We start from the raw sequence: 21,626 nt of genomic DNA on the forward strand, positions 1-21,626 counted from the left end.
AATGTCGCACCTTTGCTTTAAGCATCAACTACGAGTCAGCAGATTGAAGTGAAATTGATTTATGTTGAAATAAACAGGCTGCGGTTTCTATAGCAAAAATTTGTAATCTGGTCCCTTTTCATAGTAAATAAATGATATTTGTACAGTAGCAGGATGCACAGTTCTAACGCAAAATACTCCACACAGGAAAAAAAAAACCAACAAACATTTTTAAAAAGCAATGTTATAATGACTTGGCACTGATCAAAAATTTGAGGTAAGATGGAAATGGTAGAAAACAGTTTAATCAGTAAAAACAGGAGCGACAGAGTAAAAGAGACAATCCTCTGTTGAGATGCCAGAGTTGATATGAATGATTGACCTGGTAGTGTTGATTCTTATAACATGAAATTTATACATTAAATCCATATGGTTGGTAAAAAACAAAAAACAAAAATGGCATCCACAAACCTTACATCTATTTGACTGAATGTAACAGAGTAATTCATAATTAAAAACAGGGTCTGAATGTGTGAAGGAAGTTTACATATTTACTTAGATTTAAAGATATGTTCTTGATTCATTTACAGGTCACTCTATACAGTAAAAATGAATTACAGCTCAAATAGTATTACAGCACAAATTTGCATGTATTTCATTATTTTACAAAAGACAAAAGCTCTGTAGCTAATCTATAAAATACAGCGGTTTAGTCAATGAACTCCAATGAATGTGTTCATCCCTCAGATAAAACGATGAAAAACGAGAGCGCTTTTGGCGTCCATAAAAAATGTGCTCTCAGTAATTTACAAAAACAACCAAACAAAAAAAGATGTATCAAAAGTCCTTTGAGTCCTTTTTAGGTCTACACATGCAGGTTTCCCCCCCTCGAAGGCTGAGCAGTCTCTCTAGCTGTTGCCTCTGGAAACATCCTTCATTAATGAGAACTAGCTTATACGGAGCATCCATGAACAGGCAGAGGCAGCGATTCGAAGAGCCTCTGCGTCTGTGAAGGACCGTCCTGTGCCTCTTGGACATTTCAGGCATGTAAAATAGCTCAATAACCTGAGTCTGAACTCCTCAAACCTCAGACTGGCACAAACACTAACAGCTCCAACAGTGACATGAACTGGCAAACTAGAAACACAACGTAGCTATGTATGAAAAAGCAATGTCCCTGAATGTTTGCAAGTCTACAGCTAAATGACCCACCCCAAAAGAAAACAAAAAAACATGACCTCTTTATTGTTCCACAGTCTTCAAAACAAAATATATATCCTGGAACAAAAACAAAAAAAACACTACAAAAAAATCAACTGCCAACACATCTGGACAGTAAATAAAAAAGTGCATTGCTTCAAGTATGTAAACAAAATGATTTCTTTAAAGGGAGAGTGAGACTCATGTCAGTGTGCGTGAGCCTGGGCCAGTGCAGTGACTCCTGAGGTTTGGCACACATGTATGAACATGCATACACACATACACTCATATGCACACACACAACACACACACATACACTTCTTCAGAGAATCATGATGATGAGGGGGAACTCCTTTCTCCATTTTTTTTTAAGGGGAAGTCCGGTGCTCCCTGTTTGCAGTCAGTGTTGAAGAAGGAGGCTCTATGACCTGCAAAGACACACCCCTCCGTCAGCGCGGTCACATGGAGGTGTTGCAGTGGCTGCTGGGAAAACAGGGTGGTGAATGGAGGAGGAGGACAATGAAGAGGAGCAGGAGGGGGTGAGTTCAGAATGAATGGAGAGGAATGTAGCACAAAACAAGACAGAACACAAAAAGAAAAAAATAACCACGAGTCAATGAAACACTTCCACACAGACGTACACACAGACACAGACACAGACACAGACAGAGACAGAGACACACACACACACACAATCTGTGAGGGGGTGACGGATGCTAAAATGATGCACCAATCTGAAGACAGTGATCCTGATTGTTTTTGAATGAGGATCAGAGCTTCATGGGATAAAATTAAAGAATAAAAATCTATGATTTTTGGAAAGAGAAAAGGGGCAAAGAAGATTGATTAGTCTACAAACTACAGTTTGTTTTTCTTTCTGATGTATTTCAAGAAATGAGTTTAAAAGTGGCTTTGATATTTGCCTAAAAGAGACACACAACATGTTCATGTCTTAACCAGACGTAAACAGTCTCTCTATACTTTAAAGTCACTGCTCATTCACGAAAGAACAAACAGTAGCTAAGCTAATTTTATGGCGAGTCATCAGTTTCTTCATATTGGACATGCATCTGCGGCTTTTTTCATCCAGTTCTTGATTTTAAATTAACATTTTTGCCAATTTCAGACATTTCTGAAGGCAACATTCTTGAACAGCTACTTGTGTTGAGACAACATTTAATTTTTGAGTTTTTTTTTTGTAGAAAAACCTGCAACAGTTACTCAATTACTCAGTTAGTCAACTGGCAGAAAATCAATCTGCAACTGTTTTGATAATTAAACAATCACAAAACACATTTCAAATAAAAATACCACATATTTACTGTTTATAACCTCTGAAAATGTGAAGATTTGATGCTTCTACTTGTCACATCTGGAATATTTTACAGTGGACCCCATGAGTTTCTAGGGAGTTTTTTTCACTATTTTCCATAAACAAATCAACGATAAAAATAATATTTAATTGTAGCCCTAAAAAACATGTTTAAATTTCTCAAAGTAAGATATATAAAAAAAAGTAATGTTTAGCTATCAACCCTGAGACTCAAGAGTCGTTCTGCAAGTATTAAAGTATTCAAGGCAAGTATTAGAGTAGTAAGTATTTTCATGCAGTATCCAGCTTATTTAGAGATCCTTTTTTTGCTTTGACATCATGTTTGTTTTTGCTGCTGTGGTTTTCTCCAATATTAATTACTTTGAGAGGAACACAGAAAGCTGGAGCTACATGTCCATGGCTGTAAAAAATACAATGTCTACGTCCTACATGAGCAGTGAGTGTAAAATAACAAGACTTTAAAAACTCTAAACTGTTCCTTCAACAAGGATGGATATGACAGTTGCTGTCGAAATCAAATCTGCACATTCAGTTTTTAAAACTTAGCCACTGGTATCGTTTTATCGCTCAAAACTACACTTAGATTAACTGCTTTGGGTCCAGTTGAATTATACGATTATTAAAAGTGCTTAGGATCACTCCACGTCGACTTTTACACTGTGGGTAATGACAGGATGGGTGCTGTCTTCATTTGGCTTAATGTTAAAGATAATTAGGTGGAAATAACACCGACTACAAGCAATGAGAACAACAATCACTGAGGACGGCAGCACAAACCGGAGTTGGACGCAGACAGCTGAACGAAACACTGAATGACTTCTGCAACAGACGGTAACACAACACTGGACACGTTTACACTGACAGTGAGTTCAGTTCTGCAGAAAAACAACACATTTTTTTTGTTTCCCTATGAGTATCTAACACGTTTTTGTCTTTGTGATTTAGCTGGCCTTAATACTCACTCTGATCCTGATGAGTCTCCGTCCACCGTCCCTGCCTTGATGCTCATGGCGACGCCGTTCAGATGATCAGGTAGGCTGGGTTTAGCAGGGCCGGCTCGACTGTCACTGGAGGAGGATCCCTGTGGGGACGCTGTGCGCGGGGCATTTTCACACAGCTCATTGTGGATGCGATTGAGGCCGTTTCTCTCCACAATTGGAGAAAGCTGCTTCTTCTTTAGGATCCCTGCATTGGATTAAAGATGTGATGTTTTTACGAAAACACAACAACAAATGGGGAATTAATCAGAAAAACAGTGATTTACTCATTTGTTTAAATTCATATATGTTGGGATAACTCATTTATGTAGTTCCACTTGTACCAGTAATTGAGACAAAATAAAAACTCAATTTATAGAATTTTTTGGAATGGGCTGAACAGCACTCAGATCAGGTGAAACTGTGTTAGTCCACATGGTCATTTTTTAAAAACTTATTTCATGACAATAAGGACATATTTTAAAAACACACGGTAAAGGTATGTGTACTGTCCGGACTCCTGCTGGTTTGTGCATTGGGCTGAACCTCACCTTTGTGAGGATGGGCGTTGAGGTTGGGCAGACTGGGCAGAAGCACCATCATGGTGTCCTGCGCTCGGTCGTCTGATAACGTCCGGGTGTCGCGGCTGAGGCTCGGCTCAGGATTGGCCAGAGTTTCTGTCTTCAGTCTGTCTGCCCCTGCGAGCTCGCTGTCACTCACTGCTGCGTAGTCTCCAGGCCAGTACATCTTACCCAAACTGGTGTCTGGAAAACAAACGCGGAGAATTGATCAAATCCAAGAAAATGACTGAATATGTAGCTCAGTTTTAAGCTGCCACATTTACTATGGTGTACTACACACTAATAATTTTATAAGGGATGAGTGTGTTAATGGCACGTTTTGCTCAACAGCTCCATTGATTTATTTTTATTCCTGGTTTGTGAATGTGTATTTGTGGTCCTCGTAGGTGCAATGACATTGGTTCACAGAAGACACCTCAAAATTTCAAGGTTCTGGATTTTTTTTTTTTAAGACAGATCGATAAATGTTAAATGAAAATCAAATGAATAAATTAGACTGGGACTAGTTTCAGATGTGCTCCTGTACCATGTGGCTGGGGTCTCTTGGCCACATTGGACGCCAGGCTTTCCCAGCATTCCTCTGGGGGGAGGGGACCCTCCTCATCCTCGCTGTCTGAAGAGTGTGTGGAGGCGTAGGAACCGCTCTGGTCATCCTCTAGAGACAGGTCGCTGTCCGAGTCGCTGTCGTGATCTACAGAGAGAGATAGAGAGAGAGATAGAGAGAGAGAGAGAGAGAGAGAGAGAGAGAGAGAGAGAGAGAGAGAGAGAGAGAGAGAGGGTACAAAGTTAGTCCGGTCACACCTTTCAATACGGGTAAAGTAAATCAGAGGTGATGAATGAAAAAAGTACCGTTCAAGTGCTCCTTAGTTTCATGGAAGAGCGACGCGTGGTCGTTCAGCGCGATGTGCGCCTGACTATTACTTAACCCATCATCCCTGAAAAGACACAAGAAATCAGTTAACAGCTGCTCCTGTCATGCTGGCAGATGATGCAGCATATTCATTTTTAATTCTTTATATTGTGTCCTCACCGGAGCACAAATGGCACGTAGCTCTGCTGGCTCTTGCCGCTCTGCATGGTACCGTTCAGAGAAACACTGGAGTCTCCGAAGGGAAGGTGATACAACCTGCCATCCATGTAGTTTGTGTTACATTTGTAGCCCTGAAAATACAGAGATGAGGACAGGAAAGAGTTTTAAGAATTTAAAAAAAAAACCATCCTACAACTCCAATACAGAATTAATTTTTTGTTTTTCTGATCTTGTGTGGTTGTAAGACTGGTTGTAACCAGTTGTAACACTGGTTATGATGCTATAAAGATAAGTTTGGTGTTATTCTATATTTTTGTTATTGTCATGGAATCCCATGAAAACACCAAAACCAACAGGGAGTAAGTCTGTCTCTCCACATTTCTCCCACTCTAGGCACTCAGCTAAGGAAGCAAAGAAAAAAAACATAATTTAATTTTTGAAGGAAATTAACAACTGATTGTGAAACTGCATTACTAATTAATGCTAAATGTTGAAATCGGAATATTTTACCAAACCATCTATATGAATTTACACAATTTATATTTTGTTTTCGGTTTCTCAACATCAGACAGAAAACTGAAGTGAAAAAGATAGTTTTAATAGACAGTAAAATATTACAGTGCTATAAATGTGGTATTTAAATTTCAAAACTAATGTTCAGCAGTGATTACATTATCCACTATCCAGTGGTTCCTCCTTGAGACATAAAACTTTAAATGCAGCTCACAAATTTGTAGTTTCATTTTAAAAAATATGTGTTTTTAGAAAACGTTACTCAAATGCTAGAAAACTGAAGTGACTTTGTTGGGTTGTGGAGTTTACACTCATTGATTTGTTTTTAATAGTTTTTGGATCAAATTGGAAGAATAAGATGCATCTGGCTTTGGCTTTGACAGGCAAAACGTTTTTAGGTAGGATTAACTGGCTGGTCTGAGATCATTACAGCTGTGGTGTGTGTAATTCACTTTCACAGGAGCATCGGCGTTTTTATCACAGCTTCTGACATGTGACCAAAGCTGAGCTCTACATCCCAGAGGTGTCAGACTGAATGGAGTATTTTCTTAGAGCAGTGAAGGACTCACAGACGCCTTGGATTTGATCATATGATCCGGACGCTTGCGGCTGCAGCAGTATTTCATGGCATTCCTCGCTTCTTTATTGAAGACAACACGGAAGAAGAAAACAAAGGGACCCTGGGGTTGGACGACAGAAGAGATGGTCAGGACAAAAAGACACAGTCATCGTTTCAGACCATTTGAGCGGGGAACTGGAGGGCTCACCTGCACGCAGTTGAACCCAGCGAACAGGTAGTGGAAGATGATCATGTCACTGTTGACGGACAGGAGCGCCAGAAAACACGTGACCGAAACCAGGAAGAGGACGCCGCCTGCGGTTTTCAGGCCTGAGCTGCAGAGTATGAATCACATGAGAAAGAACACAGAGGGTGAAGTGAGCGAGGAGCTGTCAGGACGATTTCTGTGCCTTCACTGATCCAAAGATGGAAGTTGATGATAAGAAACCAGAGTACGCCAAAACCAACGTCGAGAGTTCAGTAAAGCCTGACACAGAAACAGACTATTGAGCTATTTTTTAGAACTGATCAAAGGAAATGTCTGAGCAGATGTCCTTGATGTGGTTTTACTGGTTTGATCAGAAAGTTCCCTGTTTCAGTCTGTCCATTTCTAAAATGTCAACATAAGTCTGAACATATTTTAATGAGAAACAAAAAAACATTTCATGTAATAGCAGATTCTTTGTTAAATATGATGACAGTCACACAATACCAAGCACAAACAAAATTCCCTGCCTGGTTAGCTTTAGCTTTGACTCTCTCTGAGGCAGGCAGCACGCTAACAGATGTTGGTGTTTATGTTTGATGAAATATGTGGGGACACTCACACACGAGGCTCTTTCTTCTCAATGCTGTGGTGCCTCAGTGAGCAGGAGGCTCTGGATGACAAGATGTAGAGGAAGATGTTCATCTGTGAACGAAATCAAATCACACTGCATCACTACAAACAACGAGGCAGGAGTTTGTGAAAGTCAACATCATATTAATATCTCACATGTCAGTTCTTGTTATTTTCCCTGCGGTTAATTTTTTTCAGGTGAGTGATTTTGAATATGTGCTGACAGTGACTCAACCGAACAGTGAGGGGTGTGCTCCCTGTAACAACATTTGTAGAGCCACTCTGATTTAGATCATGAGTCAGCATATTTGATTGTCACATGACCCAGATGACACAGTAATATGGCGTAAAACTACAATATTCGTGCACAATGCAACAGCTTTAACATGATTTCATCATTTGTTTGTGTTATAGTAGGACATTTGAAGTCTTTAAACATGACTTGTAATAACTTAAATGCATACTGCTGTTGTCAAGTAAATAGTTGGTCTAAAGGGACTCACCGACACCACCATGGCGATGGGTCCAGCAAAGCTCCAAATCAAAGTGTCGTACATAGACAGCCAACAGAAGTCTGGGTTCCCGTAGCCTTCGGGGTCCAGTCCCACCGCCAAACCTGAAGACAAACCCAGAACAATTTTCTGCATTTAGAGATATAAGACACTATTTAATGAAGGAACTCCCCAGGCTTTTCCCCCTGTACAATGGGTGCACTGTTGTGTTTTCAAGTGATAAAATGAGGGTTCAGACTAGGGATGGGGCCGATCCGATCCAGTATCGGTATTGGGTTCCGATACCAACATATTTCACGAATCGAAAATTTCCGATCCAACCTGCGGAGATTTCCGATCCATGAACCATTTTGTGCTTTAATGTTGTCTGCTGAAATGACTCCACAAGTGATTCCCTGTCGGCTGCCCTGCTAACTGGCTGCACCGCCGTTCAGGAAGTCCATTCCCCAGTTTGCAGCCAGCTAGCAGGTGAGCATTGAGCAGCACCATGACTAACCAACTTTTCAGCACATGTCCGCTGTGTGGAAACATTTTGCAGTAGAAACACCACGAAGCAAGACAACAATGTGCAACGTGCAATGTTTTCACAGACTGATGTCCTTTCTAGGTACAGCAGGAATAAAATGAACCGTGAGTGAGCTTCCGCCCCTCGGGATGTTCGAGATTTGAAAAACCTTGATTTGTTTCTGCTACAAACCCAGTATACTTAATTTGTGCTGATCAGATCAAGTAGCCCTTTTTATTTCTATTTTATTTGGACAGGGGTAGTCTAAAAGAAGGTTACCCTTTATGAGTATCTCTTGAATTTAATAAATATTGACTGTTAACAAGAATTCCCTGTTTTTCTAACCTTAAGTTGCCTTTGGGGACATACATGCATACATTCGTACATATCATATTTGCCTGTGGAGAAGATTTATTACAGCTTCATATAAAATCAACAATAATGATAATAATATTTAAGCAAACGGAGCTCTGGTATCGCAATAGTATCCGTATTGGCAGATATCCAAATTCATGTCGGAAGTGAAAAAAATGTGGATCGGTGCATCCCTAGTTCTGACCTGTGATGAAGGCAGGCACTCCCCAGCCAATTAGGTAGTAAAATCTCATGGGTCCATAGTTGATGTCTCGCATTTCGCTGATCATGCGGTAGACGTGCAGCCCCTCCAGGAAGAGCCAGGAGAAAGTGCAGAGGTAGAAGAAGTGCAGCAGGATGGCGATGACTGTGCACAAAAACTGCAGGGGAAAGGGCAAAGAGGACATGAGGAGGGAAGATTATAGTCTATAAACTGTAAGAGTATAAGTAAGAAGAGAAAAAGGGTGGAAAAGAGAAACTGATTGAGTACCAGGTTGTCAGCCTGGTTGATGCCCAGGATGAAGATGAGCTCAGAGAGGAAGAGTGCGGTGGCTCCGTTGTTGATTATACTCGTCTTGTTGCACTGCATGGCTCTCAGACAGAGGAGGAAGATCACAGTGAGGAGGAGGAACCCCAGCGTCACGCCCACTGCGCTCCACGTCAGGATTTTGATTGGCAGGATCTCACCGTTCTGACACAATTAGGTTAGGACGTAAAAAAAAAAAAAAAAGGTTGAGTAAAAAGTGGTGATACTGGTGGATCAGGTGAAGCTGAAAGGTTTGGTGTCACTCACTTCTCTCCTGGAGATATCCATAAGCACAGCAAAGCTGGTCATGTGATAACACTGACAGCTGATGTGGGTGATGTTTCTGAAAACCACCTCGCAGCCCTTTGCCGACCAGCCGCCGTTACCAGCACTGATATAAAACACAAAGACCATAGGACACAGAGAGATTAGCACGACTTCATCCAGTTTCTAGTTTCATCAACTGTGTGCGTGTGTGCGCGTGTGTGTGTTGTTGTTGTGCTCACAGTATAGTGTGGTTCCAGAAAACACAGATGGGTTTGGAGCGCTCCTCGGTGGTGACCAGGCGGAACTGCACAGTGATGGGTTTGTCCAGCGTGTGCTGCAGCAGCTCATCGTTGTCGTGGACTGTGATACTCACCACCGGTGTGTTGATGACCGGACGCTTTGGAACACTAAGCAAAAATAAAACGAAAATAAACTCAAAAATGAAATCACGAACTCTTTAAACCAACAACATGTTTGCTTCAAGCTCCAAGTCTCACTAATTTCCTAAAGCAGCCTGGCAATGTAGTAACATTACAGAAAAGGTGTGAATGGTGTGTTAAATTCTGTAACTCTTAGACAAAAAAGACCACAATTTGAGTTGAGACCAGCTATGAACCTTCTAACACCCTGCAACTTTCAGCTTGTCAGGACATTTTATTTTGGATAGTTTGGAAGTTTTCTCATTACTGTAAAATATTAGCTGAAACAAAAGCTCAGACTGGCAAAATATCTGGATTTAATGTGATCAAAGTTAGTATTTACAGTTTTTTTTTTAACAACAAATAAAGAGTTCATGATCTGGACACAGTGGGGGACTGTGAGGGAAAATGTGTAATGCATCCTATTGGCCTAATACATATACCATGTAACTGTACTATCAACTGTCCAATAAATTCAAGAATGGCGGTAAAAAAAAAAGAAAGACTAAAAAGCTTAAAATGCTGCAGCATTTTTCTTGTCCAGTAACAACGCTTCATGGTGGAGTTTTGCTTGTCATTCTCACCGCAGACTTCTCTTGTCAGAATCGTAGCTCTCCGGTAACAGCGAGGCCAGGCTGTGGAAGATGATCACACTGGCTATGGCGTCCTGCTGACTGTCGTCAGGGTGGCGTCTCTTCCTGTTAGCTGAGCGGTTCCTCATGGAGGACTCTGGGAACACATCCAGGTGTCTGTGACCCTTGGTGTCCACAGGTGGTTGAAAGACAGAATCAGGCAGCGTGACGGCTGTCTCCAGGTCCGCGGGACGAGGGCCCCTCAGGGACTGGTACCGCGGGAGTTTGGCTCCGGCAAAATTCATCTTTTTCAGACGGTCCACAGAGATGACTGAGGAGTGCAGCACAGTGGCATAGTGAGAACAGAAACTGTGATTTAACCAGAGCACCAGAGAAAATGAAAAAGAAAGAAAATGTGAGGCCAAGCAGTGGCTCACATGATCTTTGACAAGGACTGACCCAGATTTTAGAAATACTGACATTGTGACTACAGACTCAGTTTATAAACCAGCTGCCAAAAAAGTCTGTTAAATTGTCTGATTATTTTGTTTTTTCCAATTAAAGTTGAATTACGCAATAACTTCAGTGAATTTTTCCTTCAGTTTCCCTCAGCCCTTTGATTTTAATTGCGTTAAATGTTTCAGCAGCAAAACATCAGCCACGAGCACAAAAAAATATTTTTATTTTTTTGCTAGAAACCTGATTAATGCTGTAACATGATGGGAAGGAGCACCTATAAATATCAAGACATCAAGGTTTATTCTCTGCCTTTCAAAGAGTCAGACAAAGTCTACATCTTACTTAAAACATGATATAAAACTGACTTTAATATAAAGTGACTTTGCCTCCCTTGTATCTTTGAGTTTCTTTGAAGTTTGAATAATTAACATTATTATGCTCCATAAAAAATGAAATATTGCCGTTAGAGGTCGTCAGCACGTCACATATCTTGTTCCCTGGTACAACGCTCACCAATATGTGGTGTGACGATGGTAAAGGGGCTGAGGTAGGTCTTCCTCATGTTCTGTGCCAGTGTGTTTGCATATTCCTCGTAGTGGCGCAGCAGCGCCGCCGTGCCGCCCTCCGAGTGCTGGATCAGCTCCCAGTGCGGGCGAGTGTCTGGAGACAGGATGGCGCTGCCCACACGGACCAGATTCTGTCAGAAAACAGTGAGAGTTCAGTGTGACAGGATGTCGCAGCGGAGAGTGAAATGAAGTGTGATGTATTCCCCGCAGATACAGCGTGAAAGGCTGAGATGTCCTACCAGGCAAGACTGCCCTTCTGTTTATACACCAATTCTGTTTACTGAAACAACAGCAACAATCTATTGTTTTTATTTCCTTTCACGCTGTGCTATGAATACGACTCTGTGTGAAGGAGTGTGGGCAGCGTGTGGTTGTTCACCTCAGTGAAGTGGACGTCCTGTGTAGCTGTGAGGTTGAAGCCCTGCTGGTTGCTCTCATGCTGCAGCAGACTCTGTGTGAGCCGATAAGCCACTTTCACATCGCTGCCATAGTATTTCTCTGTGTGCAAGGTGGCGTTGGCCAACATGGCTGCCGTCTGCTGAACCTGTCCAGAGTCCAGGAGCGATGCGTTGCGGGAAAACTTCTCAGACTAAAGGAAGGAAAGTAAAAACACAACCATCAAGTAACTTCTAGACACTTTGTTGGTAAAGCATACTTTTTGGCATGCTAGTGGTGAGGTGCTGAGGGATGACAATGTCTGTTGGTCAGAGCAGACTGAATCCAAACATTCATGGTTCCCAGAGGATAGATTATACTTTGATGATCCCCTTGAGTCTTCCTCTAGCGCCACCATGAGGTTGACAATTTAGATTTTAAGAGACATATCATGTTGATGCTACCTCCTGAATGAGGATGTTAGTGTGAAAATTGCAAGGTTACATTTAAAACTGGCAGAGAGAGGAGCTACACACCAGGGCTTTCAGCTTGCTGAAGGTAACAGAGGTGCAGTTGAAGAGATTGGGAGGCAGCCAGCCCTTGTGCTCATCACAGTGTCGGATCGCTGTGCCTGGGAAGGAGGAGAAGGACAGAGAGTTATCATGAGAGATGAGGAATAGGCTGCAGCTGAGAGAGAGGGCTTGAGGCAAGTTTCACATATCGCCATTATTATATGGTAATTTGACAAGCGGCTGAAAAACCATCATACCGAGCGTTCCCTTGGGACAGGGAACTGCTGCAGGGAGACCGAACTTAGTCCTGGGCCACCAAATCTCAGCCTCGATGGCCTGAGGGCAGCTGTCATAGATTACTGTGAGAGGAGGAGGAAGGAGAGGAGAGGAGAGAGGAGGAGGGAGACGAAGAGGATAAAAATGGGAAAAAAAAAAAAAATTAACATATTTGAAGCTATAATGAAAAAAAGGATTATAAACAGTGACTTGACAGTAATCTGATGTTAGTCTGACCTTCACAGCCGTTCGGAGAGACCTCGGCGAAGGGGTTGTCACAGCGGTCACACTGGCGTCCGATCACACCGGGTTTACACTGACACTGGCCGCTCTCTCGGTCACACGCTCTGGAGAAAGAGCCGACCGGGTAGCAGTCGCACAGCAGGCAGGTGTCACTGCCTTCAGGACGGTAGTGGTTGTCCTGCGAACGTGATTGGAGAGACGAAGTGCTGATTTTTTGACATCAGTTTTTCGTTACTTAATTTTCATACATCAGTGCATATTTCCACCTGACAGCTATGACAAGCTGCAGCTGCTGGTTCAAGAACATCTGGCTGCTGAAGGACGAGTTTCTCATTCATGTTCCCCACCTACATTTTCTTAGTCAGACTTGAGCTGCATCTCAGTGACATATTACATACTGACTTTATGCAGGTATTGAGTGTTTTCACGCAGACAAGGTGACAACATTCCCTTTGCTGCAAACAGACTGTATGCAAATTAAATGAACGGTGAGCGAGCTTCTGCCCCTCGGGATATTTGAGATTTTTAAAACCTTGATTTGTTGCTGATTAATTTGTGCTGATCAGATCAAGTAGCCCTTTTTATTTCTATTTTATTTGGACAGGGGTAGTCTAAAAGAAGGTTACCCTTTATGGGTATCTCTTGAATTTAATAAATATTGACTGTTAACAGGATTTCCTGTTTTTCTGACCTTATACTACATGCATACATTCGTACATATCATACTTGCCTGTAGGGAAGATTTATTACAGCATCATATAAAATCAACAATAATGATAATAATAATATTAAAGCAAACAGAGCTCTGGTGTTGGAATAGTATTGATATCCAAATTCAGGTATCAGGATCGGATCGGAAGTGAAAAAATGTGGATCGGTGCATCCCTACTAAATACACACATATAATTAAGTTATATCTGATTAACTATATTTAAATAGCATCTTTTAACACCTAATAATCTTTAAATGCCCAAAAAAGAAATGGCTGAAGAAATAAATACCTGGTGCTCAGAGAACAATATTTGTTGTATTGAAGAAAATCATTAACAACTTGAGAATCCAGCAGGATTTATATGTTGAAAAGGGGAAAATTGATTATTTACTTTTCATGCTTGAGACTGTGTAAACACACCCTTACCCTCCATTTGTGTGTGTGAGTTATTTTATCAGTTCTGTTATTTGATCAGCAGACTCACCTTACAGCGACACTCCCCGCTGGTCTTGTTGCAGTCAGAGTCAAAGCCCTTGTCTGTCTGACAGTTACAGGGACCACAGGTCTTGTGACCCCACCAACCTCTCGGACATGGCAAGTCAGTCCTGTGGGGATACACACATTATCCGTTCAGCTCATTTTACCTACAGACTGATGAAACATACGCTGAAGAAGGAACTATGACTATCGACAAACACAGTTTAACATAACTGTGGTAAACTTTACTTTTTCTCGCAGTAATGGCCAAAGTAGTTGCTGGGACAGTCACAGGTGTAACCACGAGAGGAGCTCAGCTTCCTGGTGCATGTTGACTCGTGTTCACAGGGGTTTAATGAGCATACATCAGTGCAGTTGGTGCCATAGTAGCCTGTAAAAAAAACCAGTGTGGGCAGTGCCATTAAATTGATAATATTTACAAGAAAAACTATTCAGGAGATGGAATGCGACACGTGAGCTAAAAGGTTTCTAATTTTTAAGGTAACGTTTCAGCCCTGGATAATGTTATGATTATTGTTGTTGGCCTCTGAACATGCTGCACACTGACCGTTGAGGCAGGTGCAGGAGTAGCTGTCCCAGTCGTCGCTGCAGTAGCTGTTGACAGGACAGGGGCTGGAGCTGCAGGGGTCTGGCACGCTGCAGCCTGGCTCCACATTCACCTTCCTGGCCTGAGACAGACTCAGAGCGCCACCAACACGCAGACCCTGTAGGAAAACAAACAGTCACATGCAAAGTATGAACCCATGGATGTAAGACACAGCAATGCATTTGCAAGCAACCAGCTCGTCAAGTTTCACATATGAAAGTCGCAAGAAACTTCAGATGCGTTTGTAATCTCTACAGGGATCTCATGTCTGATGTTTGTTTTGATATTTGAAATATTCAAAATAAGGAACAGGGGAAATTTCAGATCTGATGAAACAGGCCGTTGGGATGTGTCACAAACACAGAAGCTGCTTCATGAGGTTTGTCTAAAAAGCTGTTTGAAATATTTTCATATAAACTTCCTGTGTTATGTCTACCTGCAATCCATTATCATCGTTTCCTTACAAAGTTAAATCTTTTCAAAAGACACTTCTGAGTGAGTATGAAGTGAAGTCAAAATATAAGTATTTGTGTTTAAACTGGGTTAAATCTGGTGGAAAATTGATGAATGGGGTCTACAGAAGAGGCACACCTGTATACAGCCACGGAAGCCATGCTGAATTTTCCCATCAGGCCTTGCCAAACCACCGATGCTCACAGTTTTCAGCTTGGATTCCCGCAGCTTCCCGTCCACCTCCATACTGGCCTGAATAGGATATATGACACTGATTTTAAGACTGAAAACATAGAGGGAATCATCCATAGTGATTTAATATCAGTAGGATACAACAACTCACCAGGTAGAGTCCGTGGTCTAAAGACAGCACAGCTTTGTGATGGGTCGTTGCTCCTCCCAAACTGCTGATATCCAGCTGCAGATGGTGCCAGTCTCCATCGTTCACCAGCACCTCCTCCATGCGGGAGAGAGTCGAGTCTTCGCCTCTGTGCAGCCCCATCAACACACTCCCCCCACGCAGCTACAGCGGCAGAGAGAAAGGGAAGAAACAGCAGGAGGGAGATTGAACCGATGCTCAATAACAGAGGAGAAAAAAAGAAAGTAAAGACCACCAAGAAATCAGGCCTGCATCACGCGATGAATAGAAACAGAGACCTCTGACAGCGTTTTACGCAGACTCTACAGCCATGAATTGCTGCACATCACAGGTGTGCTCTGCTGGAAACAGATTATCGGACAGTTGTGTAACATCAAAGCGGCGTCAGTCAAGACAAGCTCAAACAGCAGCTGAGCACAGGACTGAAAATGTCAACTCCTCTGACGTTACAACCACTGTCTGATAATTTTTCATTTTTTGTTTCATTGTCCTCTGATAATCAGTGACATGCTGCAACTTGGGCGGCCAACAGGTGGAGCCTCATTCTCAAAATGTTCTATCTTTTTGGAAGTTAAGGTGAGGAATCGCTATCGTGATCTCACTGCACCTCACACCCATGATGAAATATGTTTTCACCCTTTCTGAATTTAGATTTGAATATCAGCCTTTGCTGATCAGATCATGTGACCATAAAGAACAAATAACCTGAAAATCATCTGTAATTTTTTCTTGTTTCTCTTATTAAAGTGTCCCGGTGGTAATATATTCTTAGTCCCTTGAGGATACATTGACATTGCTGTGTATTGCAACATTTCAGTGACTGTAAATCTGTCCGTGGAGAGAAATAATGTATGATGCAACTTGCAAGGAGACCAGAGTGTAGCCAGAAAGTGTGTTTGTTTTTTTGAGTGTGTGTTCAACTATATGTTGCTTTCACCTGTAGTGTGAGGTTGTGCTGCAGGCCAGATGAGATGTGTAGCAGTGTGGCGCTGGCCTGACGGGTACGGAACATGAGCTCTAAGTGCCAGGGGACGGAGGCCGCCGTCGTCGCCGCCAGGTTGTTCCACTGCAACAGGCTGTTACCAAGGAAACGCTGTGGACTGGCCATAACTACAGAATAAAGATGACATGAAGCAGATAAAATGTTAGGTGAGAGTAAGACAGAAGCAGGAGTGGTGCAGATAAACGAGAAAAGAGTTTCACAGTAGGAGACGTGAGACGGTGAATCATTACTGTCAGTCAGCAAACACAGTATGTTCTCTGATCGCTCCATCAGACACAAAGACACTTTACTTCAGTGATCTCAGCTTTTTGTGGCTGTCTGATTTCAAATCAGGTGTTCAACACCTGCACTGAAAAGCGTTTTTTTTAAAACGTTTAAAGTAATTAGTAATTCAGTCAAAAATGTCTTTTATTTCATGTTCATTGACTGTGATGTTTGAGATTCACTGTGCAGAATGATGCATGTGCAGAATCTTAACAGCAGAGGACTGTTTTCACATTCATCTGCTCAAGTGGGAAAGTTTCTCTGTGCTCACTTTAAATCTGACTTAAGATGTGAGCGTACGAGCAGGGTTTGATCGTGGCTCTGTATGCAACCTGCACAGGCGTGATGTGGAAACTTGAAACTTCCCGTACACATACACTGCAACCAGACTTTTCATTAAAATAAGAGACATATTGTGTCCCATAGAAACACATCTGAAACAGAGTAAAATTTACATATTGATTGATTCTGAATTTTCCAACAAAGCAGATGGATTAGATGTAATTTTAAGTATCTTTAACTGGTTAATTGAACTTTTCTTTGAGGGAAAAATGTCATTAGTATTCAAAGTATTTTCATATGACTCAAAAGATGGGGGGGCAGTGAAATGATGTCACATCATTTCGAATATAATTTTCTGGTGAAGTTGATGAATCAGAAGGAAGTCATGGTGTTTGTTCACTTCATGCACTGACGCTCAGGTCCAGCAGAGGCTTTCTGGCTCCTTCACACATCAACAAAGTGACACCAAAGGACACTCAGTCTGCCTGATGTCTCCTACTGCCTGATGTGCCACAGTTTCCCTCTCATTAGGCTGTCTCTGTACGGAGTGAAGACAAACACCTGAATCACCCAAATCGAAACAATTGATTAGCAACGGCAAATAAACCTGATGCACCATGTTTGTTGGCTGGAGAGAGGAGCGAGACACAAGGAGGGAAACCGGTGGAGCAATTTGATTCAAAATGTTTTGGAAAATTTTGGAGCAGTTTGAAATAAGTTAGTGTTTTTATCCTGTGTCGTGCTTCCATTTGATACTGATTTTGAGTTTTGTTGTGTGAATGAATGTGTATTATGTGTAGGTTATTTGTGACTGAATAAAACAAAAATAATTCATTTATTTACACAGAGGATTTAAAAAAATTATGTGACAACATTAACCCTCCCCTATGAACTGTCAGTGAGTCATGTTTTTCCACACAGAAACCATTCTCATTAACATTCATGTGTATGTGCATAAACAACTGCACTCTGAAGAGGCACCTCTAATGGTGACGTTGATTTCTCAAGACTGTTGTTGGTTATAATATATTCAAGTTATCAAAGCTCATTAAATCACCTTCGGAGATCAGTAACGTGAGCACGCTGCATTACGCTTCTCTGTCCCACTTCCACACCACACACTATCCCCACCTTTTACTTAAGACGTGCAACACACCTGTTCGTATTTGAATACCCATTTCCACCCCCTTGCACAGCAATTTCTAATTCCCCAATTTTCTCCAACTCGATCTGCATGAAAAAACATTCATTTGAATTAATCTTTTTTTACTAACTCTACTTCAACCTAAAAACAAAGGTGTTCTTTTTTTTGCACTACAGTCATTTAAATGGCTCATTTCCCTTCCTCTGTCTCTTCTCAAATTGCTGTAAAACCATAAATCAACACAGAAAACAGCTGCGGCGGATCAGGTGGAACAAAAACAGACACTGGAGAACACGAGGACAGAAACATAAGCTATGTACTGTGTGTCTTCAAGAGTCAAACAGGAATTAGTCTTAAACTGGTTCAATATCATCTAAACCAGAGAAAAGTCAACCACAAGCAGATTATCTTTCACAACTGATCCTGATTCTGATAGAAATCAGGCATTAAAGCCTCTGCAGTGCAATCACCAGACTTTTTCTGACAATACTTGTCTGAAAATAAGAAAGCTGTTATCACTGATTGGACAAAGACCAGGAGCTTCACTGCAGACCTGTTATTTTGAAATGCAAATGTACTAGTTTCTGCATTTGGGAGTTTCTGCCACTGTTTCCACTCTGCTTATTTCAACCTGACGGATGCCAGTTTCACACTTGACGACGGGTTCAGTCGTAGGTCACAAAGATGGAGGACAGTCTTGGTTCAAAACTGCAAAACTGCATCCGTGTCAGCTCTCATTTCATATGTGAGCTCTCCAGCCCTGACGGCCAGCACTTTTCTACTCGACTCATTCACCTCTTTCACAGTTTTGTCCTCCAAATCCAAGCGGGCAATCACAGCTGAAGGAGCCCCACAGGTTCACACAGGTTCCTCCGTTCTGACACGGATTGTTGTTGCAGAAATGTCTTTTGGCTGAGCATCCTGGGAGGGCAAGAAAAGAAAGAGGTTGATCTCTCTGTCTGATCTATCCTACCTCATTATTTCATCAGGGTAGCAAAGAGTCAGAGGGTAATAAAATATTCATAGCAGGTACAATGATCATTTCCCACTGACTCTACTTCCCCGCTGTGCTCATTATAGTCGGTGTTATTCAATCTTCTCTTGCATGGCTGGTCTAACAGTAAACACCGTTTGACTACAAAACATTTACAGGTTTAAAAGATAAAGTAGAAGCTAGTCTTTGGAAGCCAAACAGCAGGTCAACACTCTGCATACCTGGCAGAGTGCCGTTGTTAGCGATGAAACTGGCCATGTCTATGTGCTGATTGTCAATTCGAAGGTTCTTCATGCAGCCAACAAACTGCTGGTTGCGAACCGGAAAATCTTCTGGAAGTTTAGGGACTCCTCCGAGGAGCAGGGGGCCGGTCAGGTCCAAAGATCTAACAACACAGAACCCGTGAACATTTACACACCCTGTTTTTTGTCCCGCCTCAACCAAAACGCATCATCAACAGTAATGCTTGGGGGTGGGGGTGGGGGTGGGGGGACATGAAAAATTCATCACAGAGATAGTTTTGCTGTGTTATTCTTCCACCCTAGAGAAGAAAACAGAAAGAAGGATAAACATCCCAATAAAGGAAAAAAGCAAAGCTCAGCTAACACCCTGGAGTTATGGAACTTCATTTCAAAACAAGTTTATTCTTTCACTTAATGAGCCGACTGCAGAGAAAGTAATCAATGAAATTACTGAAGTCAATACAGAAGTAATGAGGGAATCTGTAAAGCAAGGAAAAGGGCTATCAATGGAATTCCTGATGCAAAAATTAGATTTATCTTTTATTTCCTAATGAAAGAACTCATACCGCCGCTGATGAACTTACTTTTTGGATCCTGACTGGCTGCCTTGAGCGGAGCAGGTGTAGTTTCCAATCATGTGACCAAACCTCAGGGCCACAGAGGTATCACAGTTGTCCACCGTCACTACGACGACCTTCTGGTCCGAGGGGCCCTGCGGCAGGCCAGCCTGGTTTAAGATCGGCTGTGGAGAGAGAGACAAACTCATGAATATCAAGGTAGATTCTGCAGTGCCTTCCTTATGTTTCTGGGGAGACTCTGGTCAAAACAATGAGGATTAAGAATACACAAGGCTTTGCTACCTCGGGTGTGTTTCTCAGAGTTTGAGTTTTTGTGTACACTTGAGAATCTAGAGAACTTTCTCATGTTTGTAGATCTTTGGTTATTGTTTTTTCTTAACATCCAACTGAGGATTTCACAGTGCACTCAATGTTTTTGATTTTTAATTTGAGAGAATTAACCACAGAATAACAATACAGTTTATTTTAAGACGCCTTCATAAGTATGCACACAGATCTGGATCAGTGCAGTTCAGTGCAGCACAGCAGAAACCGTAAAAATAACTTGGTTTAGATGGACACATAAAAGAAAGTTATTATCCTGCCTTATGCCTCATAGCATCATATTCATTCAAGAACTCCCAAAAGATTTGTCAGAAAAGTATCAGAAACTGTATTGTCATGTTTCTATTTTTAAAATGCTGAAGTATTTTGGTCCCTCGATATTTAAAAATACCACTCTGAAATGGGTTGTTTAGAAAATATCTCATTACTCTGCTGCATTTGATAGAGGATTAATTCAAAAAGAACAGAAACTTCTGGGAATTTCAGCCATTGCTTATCTGTTTGTACTTTAATATGCCAGATTAAAAACTGGAGATTTGAAACTAGAAAAAAGCCACAAAAAAAATAAAATTATTGTTTGCATCACACTCGGTTCAATCCCCGTTCAGCTCCAGCTCGCTGTTGTTGAGCATTTTAATTATTCACATCATAACAGCTAGAGCTAAAGGCAGCGGCTGGCGAGCACACACGCAAACACACACACACTGGAGAAGAGCTTGCTCTCTGCAGGACATCCTCCCTGTCGACAAAGGATCTTCTTCATTGTCTGAGAAATCAATAGAGGGGGGTGGAGGTGGGTGCAACAAAAGAAGGTGGGGTCTGTGGGGGAGAGAATGATGATCCTGTCAATAAAAGGTCGCAACCTCTTTTCAAACTGGCCAGTTTGTCTGAGGTCACGTAGAGCTCATATTAACCCTAAGTGTAGGTTCAAGCTGGTGTCGCGAGCTGAGAGCTGAGAGCAGTGACCGCCCTCGCACACACACAGCTGACCGACTCGGCCGCCTGCAGGCGAGGACGGGCTGCTGAGCTGTCAGCTGGTCAGACAGGATTTAGCAGGAATTAGCTCGTCTCAGAGATGATATGAAGGACTGGCTCATTGTTGGTGGACTGAAAACAGACATAAGCTTTCTGTTTTTATAGTCTGGCCACTTAGTTCTCTGTGAGGTTGAACTAAAATAGATCCCTCCCCACTAGCTTAATAAGATTCAGGAATTCTAATTTCCTGATTGCTCTACTGTTACAACTGCCTTTGTCTTTGCTGTCTGATCCCTTTATTTAAAATCCTGCAGAAAAGACACCCAGCTGCAGACACACTGTAGATTTCACTGGCTGGTGCAACGTCTTCAGCTGCTCTATTGTAGTAACTTTATTAAGACAAAACACACTTTATTTCATCAAGCACTATAGTGATGACAAATATAATTTTGGCCCAAGGCCCTACCACAATTAAGTTTCTCTCACATGATGTTCTCATTGAATAGATTAGATTAAATCTCTGTGAGCCTCTAAAAATACTAGTCTGTCACTGCAAGGCTGCAGCTGGTTACATTCCTGCACTCACTTTGTGTCTT

At 41.9% G+C, this 21,626-nt stretch overlaps 1 protein-coding gene across 1 annotated transcript in view; it reads right to left on the reverse strand.

The window, feature by feature from the left end:
• Positions 1-251: 251 nt before the first annotated feature.
• celsr2 (cadherin, EGF LAG seven-pass G-type receptor 2) overlaps positions 252-21,626 on the reverse strand; it is a 61,125-nt gene continuing 39,750 nt past the window's right edge. Inside the window, exons 6-34 of the mRNA XM_041033536.1 lie at positions 19,738-19,895; positions 19,133-19,296; positions 18,713-18,838; positions 16,162-16,334; positions 15,189-15,368; positions 14,984-15,097; positions 14,354-14,510; positions 14,035-14,176; positions 13,793-13,913; positions 12,591-12,774; positions 12,335-12,436; positions 12,102-12,196; positions 11,570-11,779; positions 11,138-11,321; positions 10,178-10,496; positions 9,414-9,581; positions 9,175-9,298; positions 8,872-9,072; positions 8,587-8,761; positions 7,514-7,626; positions 7,000-7,082; positions 6,381-6,507; positions 6,183-6,293; positions 5,101-5,231; positions 4,920-5,005; positions 4,597-4,761; positions 4,041-4,253; positions 3,475-3,697; positions 252-1,662 (exon numbers count right to left, since the gene is read on the reverse strand). Coding sequence (XP_040889470.1) covers positions 1,638-1,662; positions 3,475-3,697; positions 4,041-4,253; positions 4,597-4,761; positions 4,920-5,005; positions 5,101-5,231; positions 6,183-6,293; positions 6,381-6,507; positions 7,000-7,082; positions 7,514-7,626; positions 8,587-8,761; positions 8,872-9,072; positions 9,175-9,298; positions 9,414-9,581; positions 10,178-10,496; positions 11,138-11,321; positions 11,570-11,779; positions 12,102-12,196; positions 12,335-12,436; positions 12,591-12,774; positions 13,793-13,913; positions 14,035-14,176; positions 14,354-14,510; positions 14,984-15,097; positions 15,189-15,368; positions 16,162-16,334; positions 18,713-18,838; positions 19,133-19,296; positions 19,738-19,895 — 4,374 coding nt within the window. The 3' untranslated portion in view covers positions 252-1,637. The remainder of the gene's footprint in view (positions 1,663-3,474; positions 3,698-4,040; positions 4,254-4,596; positions 4,762-4,919; positions 5,006-5,100; positions 5,232-6,182; positions 6,294-6,380; positions 6,508-6,999; positions 7,083-7,513; positions 7,627-8,586; positions 8,762-8,871; positions 9,073-9,174; positions 9,299-9,413; positions 9,582-10,177; positions 10,497-11,137; positions 11,322-11,569; positions 11,780-12,101; positions 12,197-12,334; positions 12,437-12,590; positions 12,775-13,792; positions 13,914-14,034; positions 14,177-14,353; positions 14,511-14,983; positions 15,098-15,188; positions 15,369-16,161; positions 16,335-18,712; positions 18,839-19,132; positions 19,297-19,737; positions 19,896-21,626) is intronic.

The sequence above is a fragment of the Toxotes jaculatrix genome, chromosome 3 (genome assembly GCF_017976425.1).
Source record: "Toxotes jaculatrix isolate fToxJac2 chromosome 3, fToxJac2.pri, whole genome shotgun sequence".
Taxonomy (NCBI): Eukaryota; Metazoa; Chordata; class Actinopteri; family Toxotidae; genus Toxotes; species Toxotes jaculatrix.